The sequence below is a fragment of the Nilaparvata lugens genome, chromosome 5 (assembly GCF_014356525.2).
Source record: "Nilaparvata lugens isolate BPH chromosome 5, ASM1435652v1, whole genome shotgun sequence".
In the NCBI taxonomy this organism is placed as follows: Eukaryota; Metazoa; Arthropoda; class Insecta; order Hemiptera; family Delphacidae; genus Nilaparvata; species Nilaparvata lugens.
The window spans coordinates 37,358,948-37,382,620 of NC_052508.1; the positions used below are offsets into that span (position 1 = coordinate 37,358,948).

Below are 23,673 nucleotides of genomic sequence, written 5' to 3' on the forward strand. Positions count from 1 at the left end.
AACATGCACCTAAAATAAATATCGAGTGACCTGGCTGCCTTGGGTGTTAGCTGACCAATTTCAGGGCCTCTGATTTGACAACTTGTATAATAAATATGATAGTAATATCGTGTTAGATGGCTTTCAAGGTCTCTGACATGACCTAACAACTGGGGTGTATTTTGATTAGCCCAGGTGCTCGATTAGTCCAGGTATTCGATTACCCCAGGTCGGACTTTCCCGATTAGACCAAGACCTGGTATAATTGAACTACTGGGTTAATCGAAGCATTCTGTCTCGATTAACCCAGTAGTTTGATTGTACCAGGTCATGTAAACGATACCTGGTCTAATCGAGATACAGGACCTGGTATAATATTGAGACGTGGGCTAAACGAGACATGGGATGTTTCGATTAGCCCAGTAGTTCGATTGTACCAGGTGTCATATATATATATATATATATATATATATATATATATATATATATATATATATATATATATTATATATATATATATATATATATATATATATATATATATATAGTGCTCACAAGCAATGCCTTCAGGTTTGAAGATAAATATTATCTCCTTATGCCTCCTTAAATATTATGCCTCCTTGAACAGGATTTCCTTTCTAAACAAACCCTATCCCCCCTGATATGGCTCCGTTTCATTGACGACATATTCCTCATATGGCCTCATGGACATGATACCCTCTCCCACTTCCTCAATCAACTCAACTCCAACTACTCTGTCTCCTTCATCTGGAATATCTCTGAATCCTCCATCAGCTTCCTAGATGTCAACGTAATCCTTTCCAACTTCAATGCCTTTTCCACCAATACTTTCACCAAATCCACCCACACTCAACAGTTCCTACACTTTGAGAGTTGCCATCCCTACCACATCAAAAGATCCCTCCCACGTTCCCTCTCAATCCGAGGCCAAAAAATCTGCAGTGATACCCACCACCTTGACCAGTACCTCAAAAAGCTCCACCAATCCTTCCTGAAATGAAACTATCCTGAAAGGTTGTTACAGAAACAATTCTCCTCCAAAACAGATAATAATCCAACCTCAAAAAATTCCGAAATCCCACAAACTCCAAAGCTCTGCACTACCTACTTCCCTGGAATCGAAAACCTCAAGCCTGTCCTTAAAGATCTGTTCCATGTCATCTCCTCCAATCCCTCTACCAAACACCTTTTCCAGCAACCACCCACCCTCATTTACAAGCAGCCTCCGAACCTCAAAAGAATTTTTAATAAAAACCTATCACTCACCTCTGATGAAATCCCAACTCCACCTGGTACCCTACCCTGTAAACGCCCCCTCTTTAAAACCTGCCCTATCACTGATCCTTCCATTTCCTTTACCAGTCCTATCACCAACTACACCCATCAAATCCATCAATCCAGTAATTGCATCTCCAAAAATTGCATGTACCTCCTTTCCTGCAACTTCTGTCCTGCCTTCTACATAGGTGAAACCACCACTGCCCTAAACCTCCGGATCAACAATCACAGGGCTTCCTTTAAAAATAATACTCCCCTACCCATCCCCACCCATGGCTCTGAGCACAACAAGAACTTTGACCAATGCTTCAAAGTCAAAGTCCTTGCCACTCTCCCTCCCACAGCCCCCTCCATAGATGTCAAGACGAAAGAATTGGCTTTTATTTGGGCGCTTGGAGCTGCTTCCAGTCCTGGTCTTAACAGACAGCAATAGTACCATAACTCTACACCAACTGTCCAATTAAATTGAAATAAATTTCACCATATATAAGAAATTTCACAGCTATCAAATATATAATAAATTTTCAATAAAAATTAAAATGAAAATAGAAATAAAAATAAATCTAATGCCAATTCAATTCTGAAATTCCATTTTCTAATTTTATTCCACTTCATTTCGGATTTCTAATTTTAAATCTCCTCTTTTCTATCAATTCATAATCTACACCTTTCCTTATCCATAACCCACTCAAATTTGAAATCTCCCGCTTGAAATAACCCATCATGGCCCACAAACTGATCCCATAGTGCTCCTTCAATCAGTGCGCCTCCTTTCGTCTGTGCTCTATGGTCTGCACAACGTCTCTACCGCGTCTCTGTGGTCACGACCGTTAGAATGTTCAAATCTCACCACTTCACTTCCTGGTTGATTTTCAAAGGGGGCCCAGCTCCCTGAAAATTGTTGTTTAAATGTAAGTTTTTAAGTGTTTTTAATCTATCTGTGTTGTGTGTATCCTGTCTATATTTATATTATAAAACTTTAAAGTGTTAAGTGTTACAATATATATATATATATATATATATATATATATATATATATATATATATATATATATATATATTGTAACACTTAACAGAAAACACTTTAAAGTTTTATAATATAAATATAGACAGGATACACACAACACAGAAAGATTAAAAACACTTAAAAACTTACATTTAAACAACAATTTTCAGGGAGCTATATATATATATATATTGCCATGCTACCAATTTCTCCTAAATAGTTTGGATAGCATTTCACACCTATTAACCTAAAGGAAGTTATCGGCTCCAAAATGGTAGATTCTTGATAAACTATGAATGGATCTATTGCTTATGAATGAGAAATCCAGTTTTCAGAGCAAACCAACTTATAATCTTCAGAAGAATTTTGGCAATATACAACACAAATCCATAAAACAATACCTTACACACTTAAACATCTAGCATCATTAAAAGCTAAATACTTATCCATTTATATAGTTGAAAAACAATGGCTATAGGCTTGTAGACACACAAAACAAATTATACAAAATTAGAACACCATAAAACTGTTCAAAACTCAAATTAAAACATTAAAAATTTTACTTAAACAGAAAAATATTCAGAGAGCACAAAATTAGAACACATAGCCAGCCACCATTTTTTTAGAGAGAAGACCTAACAAGTACAGAGCAAAGCCCCACCTCATAACCAGTGTCGACATTATGAACACGTCACCGATATTAAATTCCAAAAAAATATAAATTACAAGTTTAGAATTTACATTTTACATTTGTTCTCAATAAAACTTTATTTTGAAACTGTTATTTACGATAAATTCTCAGTTAAAAAGTTGTCCACTGCTGTGCTACCAATTTTTCCTTAATCGGCTGGATAGCATTTAACACCTATTAACCTAAGGATAGTTGTCGGCTCCAATGTAATAGATTCTTGATAAACTATGAATGGATCTATCGCCTATGAATGAGAAATCCAGTTTTCAGAGCAAATGAACTTATAATCTTCAGATGAATTTTTTCAAAATATTATACAAATAGACAAAGAATTATATCTTATAAGCCTAAGTTCTAGAGTTACTACGAACTAAAATACTTATCTACAGTGGCTATTGGCTTGTATACACACAAAACAAATATATAAACAAAATAGAACACTATAAACTGTTTAAAACTCAATTTAAAACATTAATAAATTCACTTAAATGAAAAATGATTCAGAGCAAAAATTTACAACACACACATAGCCAGCCATTAGTTTCAGAGAGGAAGCAAAGCTACAAGAAAGCTTCGTCATCAGACAAAAACCATACCTCAAAATCAGTGATGACTTCATGACACGTCAACAACAAAATTATAAATTACAAGTTTAGAATTCACATTTTATATTTGTTCTCAATAAAACTTTATTTTGAAACTGTTATTTTAAATTTTTAAATATCATCTCTATTTAACTAAACCATTTATCTTTTTAATTCTATCAACCCAGCCTCGGTGACACCATGGAACAATGCAACAATCATTTACGATAATAAATTCTCTGTCAAAAAGTTTGTCCATCTATCGATAACTCTGATATTTACTATAAAGTTTCATAGATCTCGAATTGAAGATTCGATTCCAATGTGAGAAAAAATGTAATATTACAAATACCTCCCTCTTGACATAAAAAAATTTTACTGTTTGAAAATTTAAAGAAAAAAAATTTACATTGACCCTAATGAAAATTTTGAATTGTAAATTTGAGAACAGTAACAATTTTTCTATAAAAACATTACATGTTGTCCTATAATATTGAAAATTATTATAAAAATTCATCAATAACATTTGTTATATGTTTCCAAACAATATTTCAAAGTATAGAATATCAATATTACTTTTGATTTAGCTTTATAATTTAAAGGAAAATATCTCAACAGAAAGTTAATATGTAAAGAATAGTTTTTTTGAAATTGCACATAAATTAATAGATAGAAAATTTAATTTTTTATTGCATAAAAAAAATTAGTATGTTGAATAAAAAAAATAAATTATTATTATTTATTTATTTATTTTTTTTTTTTAAATGAATTGATGAATTGTTACATTTAATTTTCACATAAAATTTCAATAAATCAAAAAATGTTCATTTCTTTCACTATTGACACGGTTGATTTTATTGATGCACATTTTGGAAAACAGTCCGTTAAGGCACTCAGTATGATTTTCAGTTAAGTGTGACTCCAATGTGATGACGTTAGTGTTGGGCTGATACTTGTAGTCGACTGATGCATATCAAACTCGATACAGGTGACATCTCAGTTAGCATTACCTCATGCTTGTAGTAGATGGCTGCATACCAAACTCGATATATGTGACATCTCAGTTAGCATTGCCTCATGCTTGTAGTAGACGGCTGCATACCAAACTCGATACAGGTGACATCTCAGTTAGCATTGCTTCATGCTTGTAGTAGATGGCTGCATTCCAAATTCGATACAGAGTCACGTAAATTTTGTATCATATTTGTAATTATACAATGTACATTTCAGGCTTGAAACGACAATGTAATTTGTTTTTTGGAAAAGAGATAGACGCTGCATACAGGATTAATTTAGGTGAGGATTAATTTAGGTAAGGTTTGGTTTTTTGATACTTTCAGTGTTCAAGGTTTAGAGTTCTGCATACAGGAATAATTTAGGAGAGGATTTTTTTTTTAATCAATTCTTTCATGATACTGTGACTGTTATTTTGAATTCAAAGTTGCAAATGTGAACATGGATGGCAATTACCTCCAGGTAATGTAGTAGTGTTGAAGTTTGAGATACAAAGTCAGCAATAAGCGTTGGCATTGCTATTGGCGTATGCTTTGGTGTCGGCATTGGCATCGGCGTTGATATTGGCATTAGCATTGGCGCAGGCATTGGCATTGGCGCAGGCATCGGCGTAGATTTTGGCATTGGTATCAGCATTGGCGCAGGCATCGGCATTAGCATTGGCGCAGGCATTGGCATTAGCATAGGCATCGGCGTAGATTTTGGCATTGGCATCAGCATTGGCGCAGGCATAGGCATTGGCGCAGGCATCGGTGTAGATTTTGGCATTGGTATCAGCATTGGCACAGGCATTGGCATCGGCGCAGGCATCGGCGTAGATATTGGCGTTGGCATCAGCACAGGCATCGGCGTAGATTTTGGCATTGGCATCAGCATTGGCGCAGATTTTGGCATTGGTATCAGCATTGGCGCAGGCATAGGCATTGGCGCAGGCATCGGCGTAGATTTTGGCATTGGTATCAGCATTGATTTTGGCGTAGTTATTGGTGTAGGCATCAGCATAGATTTTGGCGTAGTTATTGGTGTAGGCCTCAGCGTAGATTTTGGCGTAGTTATTGGTGTTGACATTGGCGTAGTTGAGTCACACTAGTTCGAAAATCACCCAAATGTTCTTAACACTCTGCATGGCATTCACTTGTTGTCGATTTCGAGATTCACATGATAATTATTTCAATGTTAATGTCTGTGCTGTACCTGTTATCTTAAAATGCTTATAAACTAAGAAGAAAATCTTGATTAGGCTATCAATACAATCTAATACACATGATAATTATTTTTAAGTATATATAAAATTGAAATTTGTTAACATCCTATTATACAGTCAGCAATACATAAATTGTGAAATATGGAGATATCAATTACAAATTTTCACTAGAAAAAATTTCATTTCCATCTATTCACTGTTCAAATATCAAAATTTAATCCATTCTTCAAAATAGAAATAGAATTTCATAACACCCTGTATCATTATGAAAATTGTAAAAAACATCAGATCATCACAACAAAAATTAATTTCAATATATATTTCAATAATTTCAGACAATTGGTCTTCTATTCACAATCATTTCATAATATATCTGCATTTCATTATCATTTAGTATAACATTTCATTTATAGCAAGTTCATTTCACATTTATGATTTATCATTCAGGGTTTCAAAATTATTTAGTTTTAATTTTGTTAAAAAATTGTATAAAAAGCAAATTATTTAATATTATTAATCATCGTTTGTTGGATACTATAGTTTATTTCGACTTTTCAATGTTCTAAACACAAACTACATTTCATGACAAAACTTTACTATCAATCATTAAACAAGAAATCATTCAAAACATCAATAATATTTTGCTTCAAAGGCAATCAATATTCATACGTAATCATCTGCATCTATGGCAATCAACATTATTAATCATTATTTTGCATCTATGGCAATCAACATAAGTAATCAACACAAAAAATATTATCTCATTACTGCCTCTCTAAGTCATAACCACTGTTATTCCTTCTTTAGGCAATAATGGGTTTCCATCTCAAAAAACAATCACATACCAGCAAAATTCTAATCAACAAACCCCACTAAAAATTCTACATACACTCCAGCATCCATTTCAAACGATAATCAATCATATCAAAATTTATAGAACAAACAATTTTTTTTTTAATTTAGAAAAAGACATCAATCACAAAAACTTATTTCAATTAATAATATAACAAAACGTTTTTATTCAATGAAAACATTATTATTCAAGTTAACTTTCATTAATACATCACATATATATGGCTACACAATTCATTAATACTTTCAAATTTTGAAGTTTATTTATTATAACAAAAGAATTTATACATAAGAATAGATTTCAGCATGTTCTAAATTGAACCATTTATTTTTGAAAATAATTTATAATTTAAAGACTGTATAATAAGTACAAACATTTCAAGATTATAATACAAAGACGATCAAGATGAATTATGGGTAAATAAGTTCCCTAAAAAATACAAACAAGAGAAAAAGAAAATTGGGTAAATAAATTTCCTAAAACAATACAAAGAAGAGAAAGATTAATTAGAGCCTATCCTACATGTCAGTACTAAACTTTCATGAGGAAGTATATTTAATAAAATATACTACTATGGAATTTTGTAAATTCCAAGTATGACTCTAATTTGTTATAATTGTGAGCTATCACTCCCACAAAAACAACTGGTGAAGGAAAAAAAATGTTGACTATTGTGACTGGGTGGAGAGTTCCTAGATGTCTGTAAGGCAATGTGATAGCAGACTCTAGTATCGGACCACAAAAACAAAAGTATGCAAAAGTTTTTACAAACATTTGATGTTGCAGTCTTAAGGTTTTTATATCGCAAACAAGTAGGTCAGATAATCGAGTCCAGCCGTATGTGGTTCACGCCCACACCTCTAAAAGAATCACACCTACTTGTCTACCAAAAATCCAAAGTATTGGACAGCAAAGAAAAAATAAAATGCAAAATGGGTTAAAAGCCCAGAAGAAAACTATAACCTAATTACATATGGCTTATGGCACGATATGCAATGAAAGATGAGAACATGGGACAAAATTTGCTCTGAAAAACCTAATTACCTAATATGATACCTAAAAAAAAATAGACATGATTAAAATATGTAATACATGATGAAAAAATATACCACAAGCAAACAATTCTTTACACTACAATGGATAGATTTTAGAAAAGTTAAGTTTTATCAACAATTTAAAGATTAGGAAAATAAGCTACTATTTTAACTTCCAAAATTATTTCAGAAGAATACAAATTTAAATGACTATGGACAAGATTGGTTAAGATATGCATCATGAAGAATTTTACTGAACATTACACAAAGACAGGAAAGAATCGAAATTTGAAAAGAAAAATAGGGCCAAGAAAAATAGGCTACAGGAAAGAAAGAAGACACAATTATGGACTCTTACCATACACTGCGTAGCGATTATGCTATTCTGAATCCTGGCATAACACAGGATTCCTAATCATTGTGTGTTGGGGAATACCATTTCATCATGTGATTCATTGTCATCATCTTGTAAGTAAGCAACTTGAAACAACCTTTGAATACTAACACATCAATGGTGACTTTGTGTTTTGTTTTCTTCAAGAACATAATTTTATTCATGGGTTCATTTGTTTCAACAAAGCCATTTTGCTTACAAAAGTTATTCATGTTCACTTGAGAATGCATTGCATACACCTTTTCAATTCTCAGTTGAAAGTTGAACTCATCAACTTGACTCAAAGCAACATTCATTTTGTTTACATTGTTCCTAACCTCCACAGAAACCTGTCTCATGTAATTATTCACTTTGTTTATAGTTTTCCTAACCTTCAATGTAGCAATATTACTTTCATGATAGTTGACTTTCAGTGAAGACAACTCCCTACCTACTTCTTTACTCAATTCTACTATCTCATTAGGGTTGACTTTTTCAACAACAGTAACTAGGCCTACATTGTCAGAAACTTGAATGAGTTGATCCTGTATCTTAACACTACTGTTATCCTGCTTCAATTTGTTTTCATCTTCATGATTATCACTCAATGTTTCATGTGCATTTTTCAATAGAAGATTTATACTAACCTGCTCTAGTCTAATGCTAGTACATTCTTGCTTCATATCATCAAACCTAGCATTTTGATTTTTAAACATTTGGTCTAACTTAGCATTTTGCTTATCAAATTTAGCATTTTGCTCATCAAATCTAGCATTTAGCTCATCAAACTTTTGTGTTAAGAATGCTATAAGATTCAGATCATTTTTAATGTTTGCCATTTTGCTAGTCTGCACAGATAATATATTCATTAGGACTTGATCTCTCTTGAACCGATTTCCCACTCAGCAGTATACCATTCATAACCTATCAAGATATCTATCCTACTAATAATTTTTCATAACCAGGGATTTCATGGTGTACCATTTGGGACATATTTATTTTGTAATTCGGTCCCACCACAGGGGTAACATTTGCCGTGCTACCAATTTTTCCTTAATTGGCTGGATAGCATTTAACACCTATTAACCTAAGGATAGTTGTCGGCTCCAATGTAATAGATTCTTGATAAACTATGAATGGATCTATCGCCTATGAATGAGAAATCCAGTTTTCAGAGCAAATGAACTTATAATCTTCAGATGAATTTTTTCAAAATATTATACAAATAGACAAAGAATTATATCTTATAAGCCTAAGTTCTAGAGTTACTACGAACTAAAATACTTATCTAGTTTACAGTTGAAAAACAGTGGCTATTGGCTTGTATACACACAAAACAAATATATAAACAAAATAGAACACTATAAACTGTTTAAAACTCAATTTAAAACATTAATAAATTCACTTAAATGAAAAATGATTCAGAGCAAAAATTTACAACACACACATAGCCAGCCATTAGTTTCAGAGAGGAAGCAAAGCTACAAGAAAGCTTCGTCATCAGACAAAAACCACACCTCAAAATCAGTGATGACTTCATGACACGTCAACAACAAAATTATAAATTACAAGTTTAGAATTCACATTTTATATTTGTTCTCAATAAAACTTTATTTTGAAACTGTTATTTTAAATTTTTATATATCATCTCTATTTAACTAAACCATTTATCTTTTTAATTCTATCAACCCAGCCTCGGTGACACCATGGAACAATGCAACAATCATTTACGATAATAAATTCTCCGTCAAAAAGTTTGTCCGTCTATCGATAACTCTGATATTTACTATAAAGTTTCATAGATCTCGAATTGAAGATTCGATTCCAATGTGAGAAAAAATGTAATATTACACCACATATCAATTACTCTGATATTTACTATCAAGTTTTATAGATCTCGAATTGAAGATTCGATTTTAATCGAGAAAAAAATGTAATATTACAATAATGTAATATTCATAATTTGGCCTCATGATGAAGAAAAACTATTGGAATTTCTACAGCAGCTAAATGAAATACACCCTAAAATCCAGTTCACACTAGAAATAGAACAAGAGTCATCTTTACCCTTTTTAGACGTTCTATTGTGAGACAAACCTATGGAAGTTTGAACTATTCAGTATACAGAAAGCCCACCCACACTAACAGGTACTTGCATTTCCAATCACATCACCACCCGGCTCAATCCTCCTCAGTTATAAACAGCTTAATCTTCAGATCTCTTCATCTCACCAATGAAAAACGGAGAGAAGAAGAAATAAAGACAGTGACTAACATTCTCAAATCCAATGGCTACCCAACTACAATCATTCAAAAATCAATAACAAATAATCTGTCTCCACTTAAAAAAAGGGAATCAACAAGAAAAAGAAGAATCTTTTGAAAAAACAGTACTCCTCCCATACATCAAAGGCACCACAGACAGAATTGGAAGAGTATTAAAACCCCACAAAATCAAACCATTATTCAAACCCCATCTACTCATTTCCCAAATCTCAAAAAAAACCCATCAACAGACTGGAGCTAGAAAACCAAGGAGTCTACAGTATCCCCTTCCTGAACTGTGACAAGCAATATGTAGGCCAAACGAATAGGAGACTCTCTGCTAGAATAGAGGAACATAAATTAAGCATAAAAAATCAACAATCAACCTCAGCCCTATATAACCATGTGAAAAATACTGATCATACAATAAATTTCGTGAATTCCAAACAAATAGCCAGCATTCGAGATTTTCAAGTCAGGATTGTGAGAGAGGCGTTGGAAATCGAAAAGCAAGGCTCTCTAAATAAAAGAGACGACAGCCTCAACGTGTCTCCCTTATGGAAGCTAATTTTGAATACCAAACGCCCAGTACCTGGTACAATGAAACCCGCTACAGCACCATTGTCACCAAAACAAGACAACATTCCTGGAATTTCACTCACCCAACAGCGCCAGCCCAAGCAAGTGGAGGGAGGGGGTAGGAGGTATGCTCTTCGACCCCGAAAGAATACCTCAGTGGGACTCAGTGTGGATTTCGACGCCACCCTCAGAAGATGTCTGCGATGGCGACGAAACGTCAGACTCAAGTAAGTCAAAACAAACGGATGTACCCGGCTAATTCTTTTACATATAATATATCCATCCGCGAAACATTCAAATGTAAAATTTATATATATATATATATATAATATATATATATATATATATATATATATATAAATTAAAACAGGTATTAACAAGATATAAATAGATTGAAAACACTTAAAAACTTACATTAGAAATGGGGAAATTTTCGGAGACTGAGTCTCCTTCCTCAACCGAGCAGACTCGGTAGAGTGTGCGGGGTGATGATGGGATAGTGCATTCAGGTATCTATTTGTATGGGTTGGTTTTCAGTATACAGAGTGTTCCAGACTGCCATTTTTGTTTCTCGTGATTAGAATGTCTAAGAACGGTAGTTTAGCACTTTCTCCTATTTCGAGGGTGAACTGTATTTTGGGGTGTATCTGGTTCAGCTGATTGAGGAATTCGAAAAGTTCTTCTTTACCATGAGGCCAAATGATATATCGTCGACATATCTCTTCCAAAGGGTTGGTTTCAGTTTTGTTATACTGAGAGCTTCTTCTTCAAAATTTGTTTCGAGAAACAAAAATGGCAGTCTGGAACACTCTGTATACCGAAAACCAACCCATACAAATAGATACCTGATTGCACTATCCCATCATCACCCCGCACACTCCTTCTCTGTAGTCAATAGTCTAATCTTTCGATCTCTTCATCTCACGTACGAAAAAAGCAAAGAAGAGGAGATCAAGACAATCAAATCCATACTGAAGTGTAATGGCTACAATAATAGAATAATCGAAAAATCATTGAAAAAACAACTGACACCTCCAATCCCCGAAGAAAAACTCAAGGAAGAGAAAGCATTCGAAAAAACCGTCCTTCTTCCATACATCAGGGGTACTACCGACCGTATTGGAAGAATACTGAAAAACATCAAATCAAACCAGTCTACAAACCTCTCCAAACTATTCCGAAATTTCTAAAGAACCCCTTTCAGAGATTAGAACTAGAAAATCAGGGCGTCTATAGTATTCCTTGCCTGAATTGTGACAAGATGTATGTAGGTGAAACAAATAGAAGAATATCAGCCAGGATAGAGGAACACAAATTGAACATAAAAAACAAACAATCCACTTCAGCCCTTTACAACCATGAAAAAACCACAGGTCACAAAATAAATTTTAAGAATTCAAAACAAATAGCCAACATTCAAGATTTTCGGGTTAGGATTGTACGAGAGGCCCTAGAAATAGAGAAACAAGGGAAAAGAGATGACAGTACAAATATCTCTTCCCTTTGGAAAATCATTCTCAACACAGCACAAAAGCCAGACACTTCTCCGGGAATTCCATTCACTCAGCAGCGCCAGGCTGAACACGTGGAAGAAAGAGAGGGGAGGAGGTACCCCCTTCGACCACGTGAAAGAACTTCCAAACACACTAAAACTGCGCTCCGAAGATGTCATTTGTTATAATGGCGAAACGTCAGCGAAACTGCTTATCGGATGTACCCGGTTGATATATTAGCATATATACTTTATACGATATATAGATATGTAATGGCAGAAGCACGAGTTGTTGTAGGCCTATATATAAAGTACAGCCCGTTGCTACGCTACCATAAAAATAGAACCCGTCCGGCTAAAGCGTATATCTTTATTGTCAATGCCTTTTCTAAATCTGAATATTCATGAACATTTTTGAAAATTGGCTCACTTTACAAATGACATTTTGTGATTCGAACAATCCAAAAAACTTGTATTTAGTGCTTTTATTCAGTTTTTATAAGGAACTTTATCAGACGATGCTTTAAACACATTCTGAGATGAGACACCAATACAAATCCCAATCGAGAAAGTTTTTTATTTTTAGGGTAGGAAAGTTTCAAGAGCGAAGAAGTTGTAGATAAAGATCTAATCTTCATTTTGTATTTGATACGTTTTTCTTCAAGATGGATAGTTTTCTTTGTACTGGATGGCTTATACAATCGAGACATGCCCATGTCTCGATTAGACCAAGTATCGTTTAGACGACCTGGTATAATCGAACTACTGGGCTAATCGAGACGGAATGCTTCGATTAGCCCAGTAGTTCGGTTATACCAGGTCCTCTGTCTCGATTCGACCAGGTTTAGTTTATACCACCTGGTACAATCGAACTACTGGGTTAATCGAAGCATTCCGTCTCGATTAGCCAAGTAGTTCGATTGTACCAGGTTTTAGAGCTTCATTTTAGAATAGGACCTGTTATAATCGAGACACTCCCAACAACTGTTTCTAGGCAGCCGGCTTAATGTTTCCATCCAAAACATGGGAGCTGTTGATGTCAGATGTCACATCAATTGGAATGTGTTACTCCACTAGTCTATAATACCATAGAGAAACAATAGCGTAAGTAGATATCTCATGGTATAGGGAATTTATGTCGCAACTTTTATTGTTATCTCAAGCCGATTACTATCGATAATTGTCAATTTTTACTGTTTCGTTGGAATGAATTTTGTATGAACGGCACAATTTGAGACACTACCAGCGTCACACAGCTGCATAGGAAAGAACTACGTGAACTATCGGCTTGGGATAACAGTAAAAGTTGCGACATTAACGTTTTCCTGTTTTTTCTTTCCAATATTCTAGTGTTTTTGGTCTAATAAATGAATATGAATTGCTAATTTACTAATTAGACCTCAATAACTGTTTTGTTATTTTGAAGAATAGAATGAATAACTCTTGACCTGACTTATATAAACTAAAACCATTGAATGTTGCAGAAACGCTGAGCAGCGAAGAGGCAGCTGCAGGTGGGGCTGCTGCTGTTTCAATCAATGAGCATCTTTTCACCGAGGATGATTTAGAGGACTTAGAAGAAGAATTAGACGATTTAGACATTGATCAGTGATATAGGAATCTATAAATTTAACTTGCCAATCCCCTTCTTACACTTACTGCCAGGCAAAAAAGTGCAAATAACATCAGCATCAAGAAGAATTAGACGATTTAGACATTTTCCAGTGATATAGGAATCTAGAAGTTCAACTCGCCAATCCTTCTCACACTCACAGGCAAAATAAGTGGAAGTAACATCAGCATCTGGCATGAATCAAAGGAAATAAACAAATTACAATTATGAATTATTATTGATAAATCCATTTATCTAGTCTCTTCATCCCATTATTAATTTTTTTTTAATAGGAAGGGGACAGTAGTGATATTCACTTTGAACAGTGAATATTCCTTTCAAAATAACATTATCGCTTCCCAACCAACCAACGCTGACAATCTGACGTGAATCTTACTAAGAATTTTGTTCATCTAGGGACTAAAATGCAAATTTTCTCCCTGAGGAACAAATGGTCTGGCAGTCTTCCGATTGCATAGTGGACGAGTTTCCCGGGCAGAAGTACATTCAGTTTAGTGATGCACACGTTTTTTCACCTAAACCAATATTATTTACATAACTACATTATATTATACTAGCAGGTAACCCGTGCTTAGCACTGGTTAAAATTTTGTGTTGTGAAATCGATCTCGTACCATCGTGTTTCCACGAAACATGAAAATTAGAATGATTTTGAATTATTTTGTCAGAATTACGTGAATAATCTTTATCAGAGTTGTAAATTTCGAGCAAAAAAAAGAGTTTGATTGGTCTCAAACTAGCAACCTTTGTCTGATTCCTGAACCGCGCGTGCTACCAATTAAGCTACGGAATTAATTGGAGAAAGCTTCGTCTGGCTAGGCTTTTATTGTTGCATCGTTCGTGTATCTCTTATCCCGTACATGTATAAGTTAATTCCTTTTTTTTATTGATAAGAAGTAGATAGTTAATATTTTTCTCCATAATCGTGGATGAGAAAATTTTTGACAACAATCTCTAGCCAACGAGCTTTTTCATTCAACGGCAAAGCATGTTGTCCGAATATAGACATAAATGACAGCCATAATATGACGTCATCGAATTGTTCATTACTTCTCTTGTGATTACTTCTTTTATGACGTCATCGAATTGTTCATTACTTCTTTTGTGATTGCTTTCGTTAGATATAGCTATTTAATTGTTATGTCTTATTAGAATTATTTGCAGCCGGGTGATAGACTTTCAACTTGATATTGTTCAAAATCTGTACCGCAATAATTAACCGTAACTCATCAAGATGTGAGTATGCTCTTGTGTAATTGTAATTTTCAATATGCATCTTGAACCTACTGCACACAGGGACAATAGTGACACCAGTAGTAGCGAAACGCCATCACATATTAGGAGCCCTTTCTGGTTTTAAGGTGCAATTCCTTAGTGGCGTCTCGAGACGCCTGCTTATAGCCGTGCGTCTCGAGACGCCGCTAAGGAATTGCACCTTCACAAGGACAATGGCCGTTTACACACTCACCGACACGATATTGTCGGAATAGAATTAACATCCGAGTCAAATGGAACATCTAGCTACTCACCAAAGGTGTAGGCCGGTTATCGGCAGACAAATATATCGTGTCTGTTGAAAGACATTGCTCCCACTCATGTTAACCGAAAAAGCTGCCATTAAGAGTTTTGAAATTTTAACTTGATTTTGTCAGTTTGAAGTAAGTTACTATGGCACTATTTTGTTCCAAAGTCCAAGTAACAAATACTTTTTGCTGGAAAAATCTCCGAACACTCTAATGTTTTTGTGCAATTATTATTACTGGAAGTGAAATATTGGACAAAAACCTTGAAATTTTTGCCAAATCGAGCCATTGGTCGGAAAAATCACTCTTGCCTTTTTTAGGTGATAAAATGTAATAATTCGGAGCTCTATCTCCATTGACTCTTGAGTTAGGTTAGGTAATTTTTGAAAAAAAGTCAAATTTTCGGGAAAAACGAAATTAGAGGAATTAGAAATTCAAAGGCCGGCTACATAGCCGAGTTCAGTCTGCTAGTGTTTCTGTACCTGGTCGCAGGTTAGAATCCCATCCATCAGGCATGGACATTTGTTTGATCATCTCATAGCTCACACTCGCACTTTCCATTGCCCACGCACAAGCAAAGGGCTCATGTGGGCATCATCCACAATAAAAAAGAAATCGTTTTTAATCTACTATATTTTCCTACTTCTATTACAGTATTTATAAAATTCCTCTTATTGATTTTGTTATCTACAACCTGAGACCAGGTAGACTGTTCATTTTTTAAACAAAATTTTAATAAGAAGACAAGGGTGATTTTTTCCGTCCGATGGCTCGATTAGGCGAAAATAGTAGCTAACTGGAAAAGGAACAGAGAATCCAAAGTTTTTGTGGCAGCCTGTTAAAAGCCAGCGCTAAAAGGTTAACTTTTGCATTTAAGCTGTCCAATACTATGTTCAGGACCAGGTTTATGGCCTATCAAATTAATTATAATCCTACTTCAAGACTCTTTCCTACGGTCCTTCAAAGTTTACATGTAATCCTTATGGGAGAAGATTTGTGAGCTGGCTACACACAGAAATAAAAATCAGCTATTATAATCCAACAGCCGTTTTGGAGTTGGATAATTATCTATAAGAATGAAATCCATTAAAATACCCCGAAGCCAGTTACTTATTCAATAATATAAGTTACAGTTATTACAAACCTATTTTAGTTGTTAGTCACATATTCAGTTACTTATTCATACTTATTATAAATCGATCTTTTTCAATACCGTACTTAATTTATCGAGGATGGTTATAGGCCTATTTTCAATTCTTCAAAATTTCAGTACGGTAGGTCAAGTTTTTATTTAGACTCTTGCAGAGCACGAGCTACCTGCAAGTTATCAATAAAAGTTAGTAGGTATTTGAAGTTATTACAGATAAAAGTAATCAATTTTCTATCGAAACCCTCGATCATCTAATTATAATTCCGACATCTGGGTTCATCGTCACTCACCAGTTATTAAAAAAGTTTGTGAAGCAATTAATTTTCCAAGGTCACGCATTAGATTTTTTCATAAGTTTTAAATCCCCTGCATGTTTTGAGTGAGTGAACGGGGGAGCACATGTGATTTATAAAAAAAGATAGCATAGCTTATACTACACGTCGATTAATGATATGCGTGATCAATTAATTTTTTTCAGGTAATGGTTTTATCGTACACGCACATGAAAGAGTAGGCTATGCTGAACTGATTATTTGGTCAATAAAAAATAATAGGATGGTCTGGATTTGAGGATTGTTAGTATGGGTTATAGATTTTGAGATGTGCATCCAGCTAAAGTTTGACATGAGATGCATCAACTATTTGGCGGTACAAAGTTTGCCAGGCCAGCTAGTTACAAATAATATTAACATATTGTCATATCACGTTGCTATGTATATGTTCTGGTTGAGGTTGGAAACAAAATTGAAGCATGAAGCTCAAAATAATCTGGGAGATTTATAAATATCTGATAAAAAGAGATCCCAAAGCGTAGTGTAGTAGGATGCACTGCCAAGTTAAAGGTTTAAACAACTGGAGTCAGAAAATTGGCTTTCCGAAACTGGGTGTAGTCGCAGTTTTTATAACAATCTTTATTTTCTCATTTCTATAATTGGAAACGTTTTTCCTTGACGAAATGAGGCATACCGTACCTAAATAATTGAAAAATAGCTGAAACTTAACACTATTTTCTCTTTATTTTGTGTTGAATTTTCTAGTTTGTCGAAATTTGATTTAAACGTGGACTACGATACTACGCCCCCGTTTCGGAAAGCCAATTTTCTGACTCCAGCTGTTCAAAGTGCTAAATCCCGAGCTCGGAAACTGGCCCCTAAAATCCTTGATCTTAAGGTGCGTAGATATACGCGCCGCGAACATGAGCAATTCACTTTTAATCAGCTGACTATATCTGTATTTTTACAGAAAAGGTAAGATACAGATATAAAAAGCTTAGCATCATCTGATCAAAAGTGAAAATTTCTCATGTTCGCGGCGCGTATATCTGTACGCACCTTTAGAAACTGTTTCGGCTGAATCCATGCCATCCATCCTCACATATCCAGTAGTCTACTATAACTAAGCTATTCAAATCATGCAAAGCCATTCTCAACAGAGCTATACATGGATTACCAAAAATAATGAAAACATGGATCATCAAAGTGAATAACCAACTGGATATTTCACATAATGAGAAATAAGGATCATGTTCTGTTCATAATCATGGAGAAACAAGAAAGATAGTCAGTAATGCAGTTCAATAGCAGGTCATTGGTGATATGAAGAAAGACCACAATTGACAAATAAATGCAAAGCATGTACAACGTTATTTATTATAGGAATATTATTTACATAGAAAATAACAAACTGTCAATCAAGTCATTTTTTACAAATTCTGTACACACTGAAGTATAATACTGCCTATATTACATATGTTGTGCTTTTAATGTACCTATTTTATGAAAATCATATTTTTTTCAATCATGCAAAGGTGAACTTTTGAATTGTGTATGAATGGATTGAAATCTTCACGCATTGGCGATTGCTGGAATTTTAATTGATTTATAACTTCTCAATCAAATACCAAGCAAGGGGAAGCTATTGCAAGTGTACATTAACAATACATTTCTACTAGATTTCAGACTAGAAACATTTAATTAAAAATTGACAAAAGCAGTTCATTTATTTACGTACGGTACATGAGTTCACAATTATTATACTCTGCAGTAACTTATTAATGAATGTTCTGAATCAGGCATGATATTATTGAAGAGATTATAAAGATCTTTGTCGAAAAACATTTCTATATTATATTATTATTAACTTATAAATGAATGAATTTTAAAATGTCAACTGATTATAATGAACGGTAGATTAATTTTTTAAATAACTTCACTTTTATGTTTTTTATCTCAATCTCATTCCAAGAGACTACTTATTCAACACTGAATAAGAAATGTAATAGATTGCTTTCATTTAATTAAAAGTAGGTACATGCAGTGGTAAGCGAACGTGCATTCGTTCAAAAAGCTAATTTTTTTTTATTGATTACATTCATAGAAAACTAAACTTAGTTTGTTCCTTGATAACTAAAAAACTATTAGAATGGTAAACATAATTATTATAATTTGATAAAGTCACATACTAATGAACTTTACTTAAGCATTCAAAGCATAATTTATGATCATATTATAAGTTTTTAATGATGCATATACACAATAGAAAAAAATGAATAACTATGATTATTATAATAGTATTATTACACTATAGTATATTGTATAATAATATTATAATTACCATAAAAATGAGCATAGTTTAGATAGCCAACATAGAAAAAATTACCCAACACTTAAAAACTGAGTCCAGTTTCCAATAAAATTTATAACAAACTACCGTAATTGCCAACCATGGAGCAAAATCTACGGATCAAATACGGGGAATGAGAGAATATTAATTCCCCCGCTTGATATAGAAAATTGAGTGGTTCAATTCAAATCTGGAGCTGCCAATAGAGAAAATTAAATCTATTATGAAATGGTTCTGTTTTCAGGGTACACAGTCTATGACGATAAGCTGTTTATTAGATTAGTATGTATTTTGAATTTTTTCTTCACAAATTATATTATGAATTAGAATCAATGATTTATTCTGGCAAAATATTTCGATTAAAATATTGATTATATAAACAAGACATTAGCAGAGAAAGCAATTTCTTACAGGATTTTAAACTTCAAGATTATATACTAATGATAGAAAATTCTAACGACACAGAGTAAAAGGTTACGGCAATCTAAAAATCTGCATACTGTCGAATACAAATCTAATTGAGCATTAGTCATAATGCGAGCAGTTAGCCCCAAACGTTTTCCATCAAATCAAAATTAAATTTGTAATTGAGACGACTTAATAAATTTGAAAATAATGTGATTAACTAATACTTAATACATCTATATAAATATCTTTTAATCAACAAATAAAACTCATTCGCAAGTTTTTCAAGTGGAGAATATATTTGTACAATGTGAATAGAAATTGAAAGTTTGTAATGAACGCCGAAGGCCTATAGCTGGTTCTTTAGCTGCTATCAGGGCAACACACAGCTTACTGCATTATTATAAAAACGATATGGATACTATTGCTTGTGTGTCATTATTTAAAATAATTTTAATTCATCTGTGAGAATTAAGATCTATTGGGTTTGTAATGAAATAATAAAAACAAAAATTGAATGAAATTAGTGAGTAATTTCACTTTTTTCAAGTGAAATTAGTCATTTTATTGGACAAGGTGTTGAAAATAGGGTGGACTTGAATATTATTACTATGTAGTTCATGATGATAATATTTGAAATATCGTGGAATTTTCTGAAAGGTTGAATTGAACGCAATATTCATTAGATATTCGGGAAGACATGTGAGCACCAAGACTTCAATTTGATTTTCTCTTCTCAATAAATACCGTATTTATTATAACAAAATCAAAATATTTTTCAGAATAAATTCACTAAAAAGACCCCCTTTTAGGATCACCCCGATCTTTTTTATAATATTTATTTATCTGTAGAAATAATTAGCTTACTCGTTGCATGCTAAATATGCTTAGGAGTTTCTTTTTTATTCATTAATTAACTCTAAAAATTGTTTGTTTCTACTGGAATATTGCTTAATTTAAAAACAATAAAATTTTTGTTTTCGTTCTATAAAAAACAATAAACTAGAAATAGAAAAAGTTCAAATATGCTTGAGAGATTATTCAAGAATAAATCGAAAAGTTTTCATTAGTGCTTCCTATATAAAGTATCTTCTAATGATAGCTGTTCCTAATACACCTTGTGATGGATACACAAATAATTTGTTCAACTCTAGACCGTTCAACGAAAGAACTGAACTTTAATGAAGCTTCAAATATTCTAGTCAGTAACTTGATTGAAACGTGACAATTTTTTGAAACACTCACAGTTGCCTTTGAAATTGAACAAATACTACGGTGAAATTTCACGTGATTCCTTATTTTCACAAAGAATTTTTATACATGGTTACTTCTATAGAGTTATAAGTAATACGAATAACATATCATAATAATAAATTTCATTGTGAAACTTACATTTATTGAGAGCAGGTAGATACTGCATACAATGTTCAGAGTACAAAAGTAGAACCAATAAAATTATTAAAAGCATATGCGTTACAATTAAAACTTTGTTAAGCTATTTTCAGTGAAACAATGAAAGTACGACCTCTGCAGAACAAAAAAACTAATAATCGCATTTTAATATGGGGCCACCCAACAGCCTGTTGCTCACTCTAACCGACACTTCACTCCAAAAGAAGATGAACTTATTTTCCAAACGCGTTATCAATGAAACAACCAATCAAGATCAAGTCTTCACTGAACTTCTCTGCCATTGATGCTGAATCATATAATTGATAAAAATGACATTTTATTGACGTGAGGAGTGTCGAACAGTGGCATCAAATTGTGACAATAGAATCATGTGAACACAAGAACATCATGTTAATTGAATATTAAAACACACGATACCAAATGAGAACAATGCTCATTCACTCTTATACAACCCAGCAGAAAACAGCTTGTGGTAAATAGAAGGTATATTTTTATTAAAAATAGTTCATCAAAGTTTGAAATTTTTCATTACGGTAGAAGGTCTTCAGGAGAAACATGTTTCGATACTTCAAAAACTTAATATTCGAGCTTTCGATTACGATTTGTTCTTTACATTGTAAACATTTGTAATTGTGAAAATTGAATGGTCATTGATAGGATTTTAGTGAAGTATATGAATAAAAATTAACAGAAATTTCAAAATAAGTATCAATTATTATATTGGAAAAGGAATCAGTTAAGTTTAACATTAAATTGTGTCATCTGCAAATTTTCTAAAAGACAGACATAGAGAGCATTAATTGGACATTTGTTCACATTCAAACTTGACAGTAAAAACCTGAATTATATTATTTGGAAATTATAGTAGGAGTTGAATTTATAAGAGATGTTGAAGAATTAGCAGGGTATGCTAGCTATAACCATATACGTTAAACTAAGACAAAAAGAATTCTCACGTTCGAAACCATAACGCTTACTACAACGGATTCGAAAAACAATTTCAGTTCATGAATGTTCCAGTGTTTAGGATAGTGAACACTTTTAAACTAAACCTAAAAATTTCGAAATTAAGCCAGAGAATTACAAAATAAAATTAAAAATAGACGTTGAGGCCCTCTTTTATTTACCCATTTTTTACTATAATTGTAAAACCGAGTAGGATACCGAAAAATATTTTTAGAAAAATGTATAAATACAGAACAATTTTCCACAATAAAACATACAAAAGATGCACGTACAAAATGTAATAGCTTTCAGCTACAACACTTTGAGACCTACAGTTGTCATTTGGTGAGATGTATATTAAAAGCGTATATCACATGATATTGCAGTCGGTAAAGTGGTGTGAGTCTCCTGAAGACCCGCTAGATAGAGTAGAGAGATGGTTGGCTGTGGCTAGACTAGCAGCATCGGTTGACGCCTCGTTCGACCCGCTTGTCGACGTGGACGCGGTCGGGCGCCTCTGTCAGGTCGCGGCCGGCCGTCTTCACCAGGATCGCCTCCGCCAACTCGTTGAACGCCTGCTCGATGTTGATGTTCGCCTTCGCCGACGTCTCCATGAATCTGATTCCGTGTTCCCTAGCAATCTGCAACACACAATCATTGCAAGCATTTCTTTTTTCACTTCAATCTGTCGACATTGTTCTAATGGGGAAAAATTGATGAGAGATGATGAATAGACTGTATTAAGCTGCGTATAGAAACTCGCATTTCACTTTCAACCAGCTGATGCTATACTTATTATATATTCTGTATAATTATCTTACTTTTCTGTACAGATACAGCTTTTCATGGCACTCAAGTCTGTTCATATGAATAAAAACTGAGCATATGCTCATGAGCATTAGGTAAAAGCATAAGCGTTTGCTCATGTTTATATGAATAAGCTTTACCTTATGCTCCTGAACTCTGGAGCAAATGCTCACGTATTTCTAAGATTTTTCATTAGCTGATTCGTCTTACTTTGTATTTATAGTGAAAGGTTAGAATGTGCTAGTCACGTAGGCGCTAAATATGCAAATGTAAACACAGCTTGTGTTTGGTAGTCTGCTCTGTTCACTATCTATGAATTTATTTTTAGATTGAGTTCTGAATTTTGAATAGCGTAAGAAATGTCATCTCTATAATAATCATTAGCATAATCTTATAATTTCAATAGCCTTCTTATAATCGTCTACATCATCATCATCCACGGCTCTACAATCCAAAACGGATCTTGGCCTCCTCCAGCAATCGCCTCCATTCTACTCTGTCCATGGCAGCTCGTCTCCAATTTCTTACACCAAGCCTCCTTGCATCTTCAGTGACTGAGTCCATCCATCTCAGTCTTGGTCGACCAGGGCGTCTTCTTCCTTCCATGTTAAAATTCATGATTCTTTTAGTCGGATATGAGTCATCAGCTCTTTCAACATGGCCTGCCCACCTGAGTCTCCCTACTCTGATAATAGCTTGTGCATTGGTGTGGCCGTACATATCATACATATCCCTATTCTTTCTTCTGTGCCACACTCCATCAATTGGCACACCACCAAAAATTCGGCGTAGAATCTTTCGT

General features: G+C 33.7%; 2 protein-coding genes across 3 annotated transcripts in view; one reads left to right on the forward strand and one right to left on the reverse strand.

Annotated features, from left to right (window-relative positions):
- LOC111054298 (zinc finger CCCH domain-containing protein 15 homolog) overlaps positions 1-14,220 on the forward strand; it is a 28,073-nt gene extending 13,853 nt beyond the window's left edge. For both annotated transcript variants that reach the window (XM_022341292.2, XM_039428295.1), the window contains exon 7: positions 13,858-14,220. In XM_022341292.2, the coding sequence (XP_022196984.2) occupies positions 13,858-13,985 (128 nt within the window). In that variant the 3' untranslated portion in view covers positions 13,986-14,220. The remainder of the gene's footprint in view (positions 1-13,857) is intronic.
- A 4,071-nt stretch (positions 14,221-18,291) lies between these two features.
- LOC111054297 (ras-related protein Rab-10) overlaps positions 18,292-23,673 on the reverse strand; it is a 31,347-nt gene continuing 25,965 nt past the window's right edge. Inside the window, exon 5 of the mRNA XM_039428296.1 lies at positions 18,292-22,705. Within this exon, the coding sequence (XP_039284230.1) occupies positions 22,520-22,705 (186 nt within the window). The 3' untranslated portion in view covers positions 18,292-22,519. The remainder of the gene's footprint in view (positions 22,706-23,673) is intronic.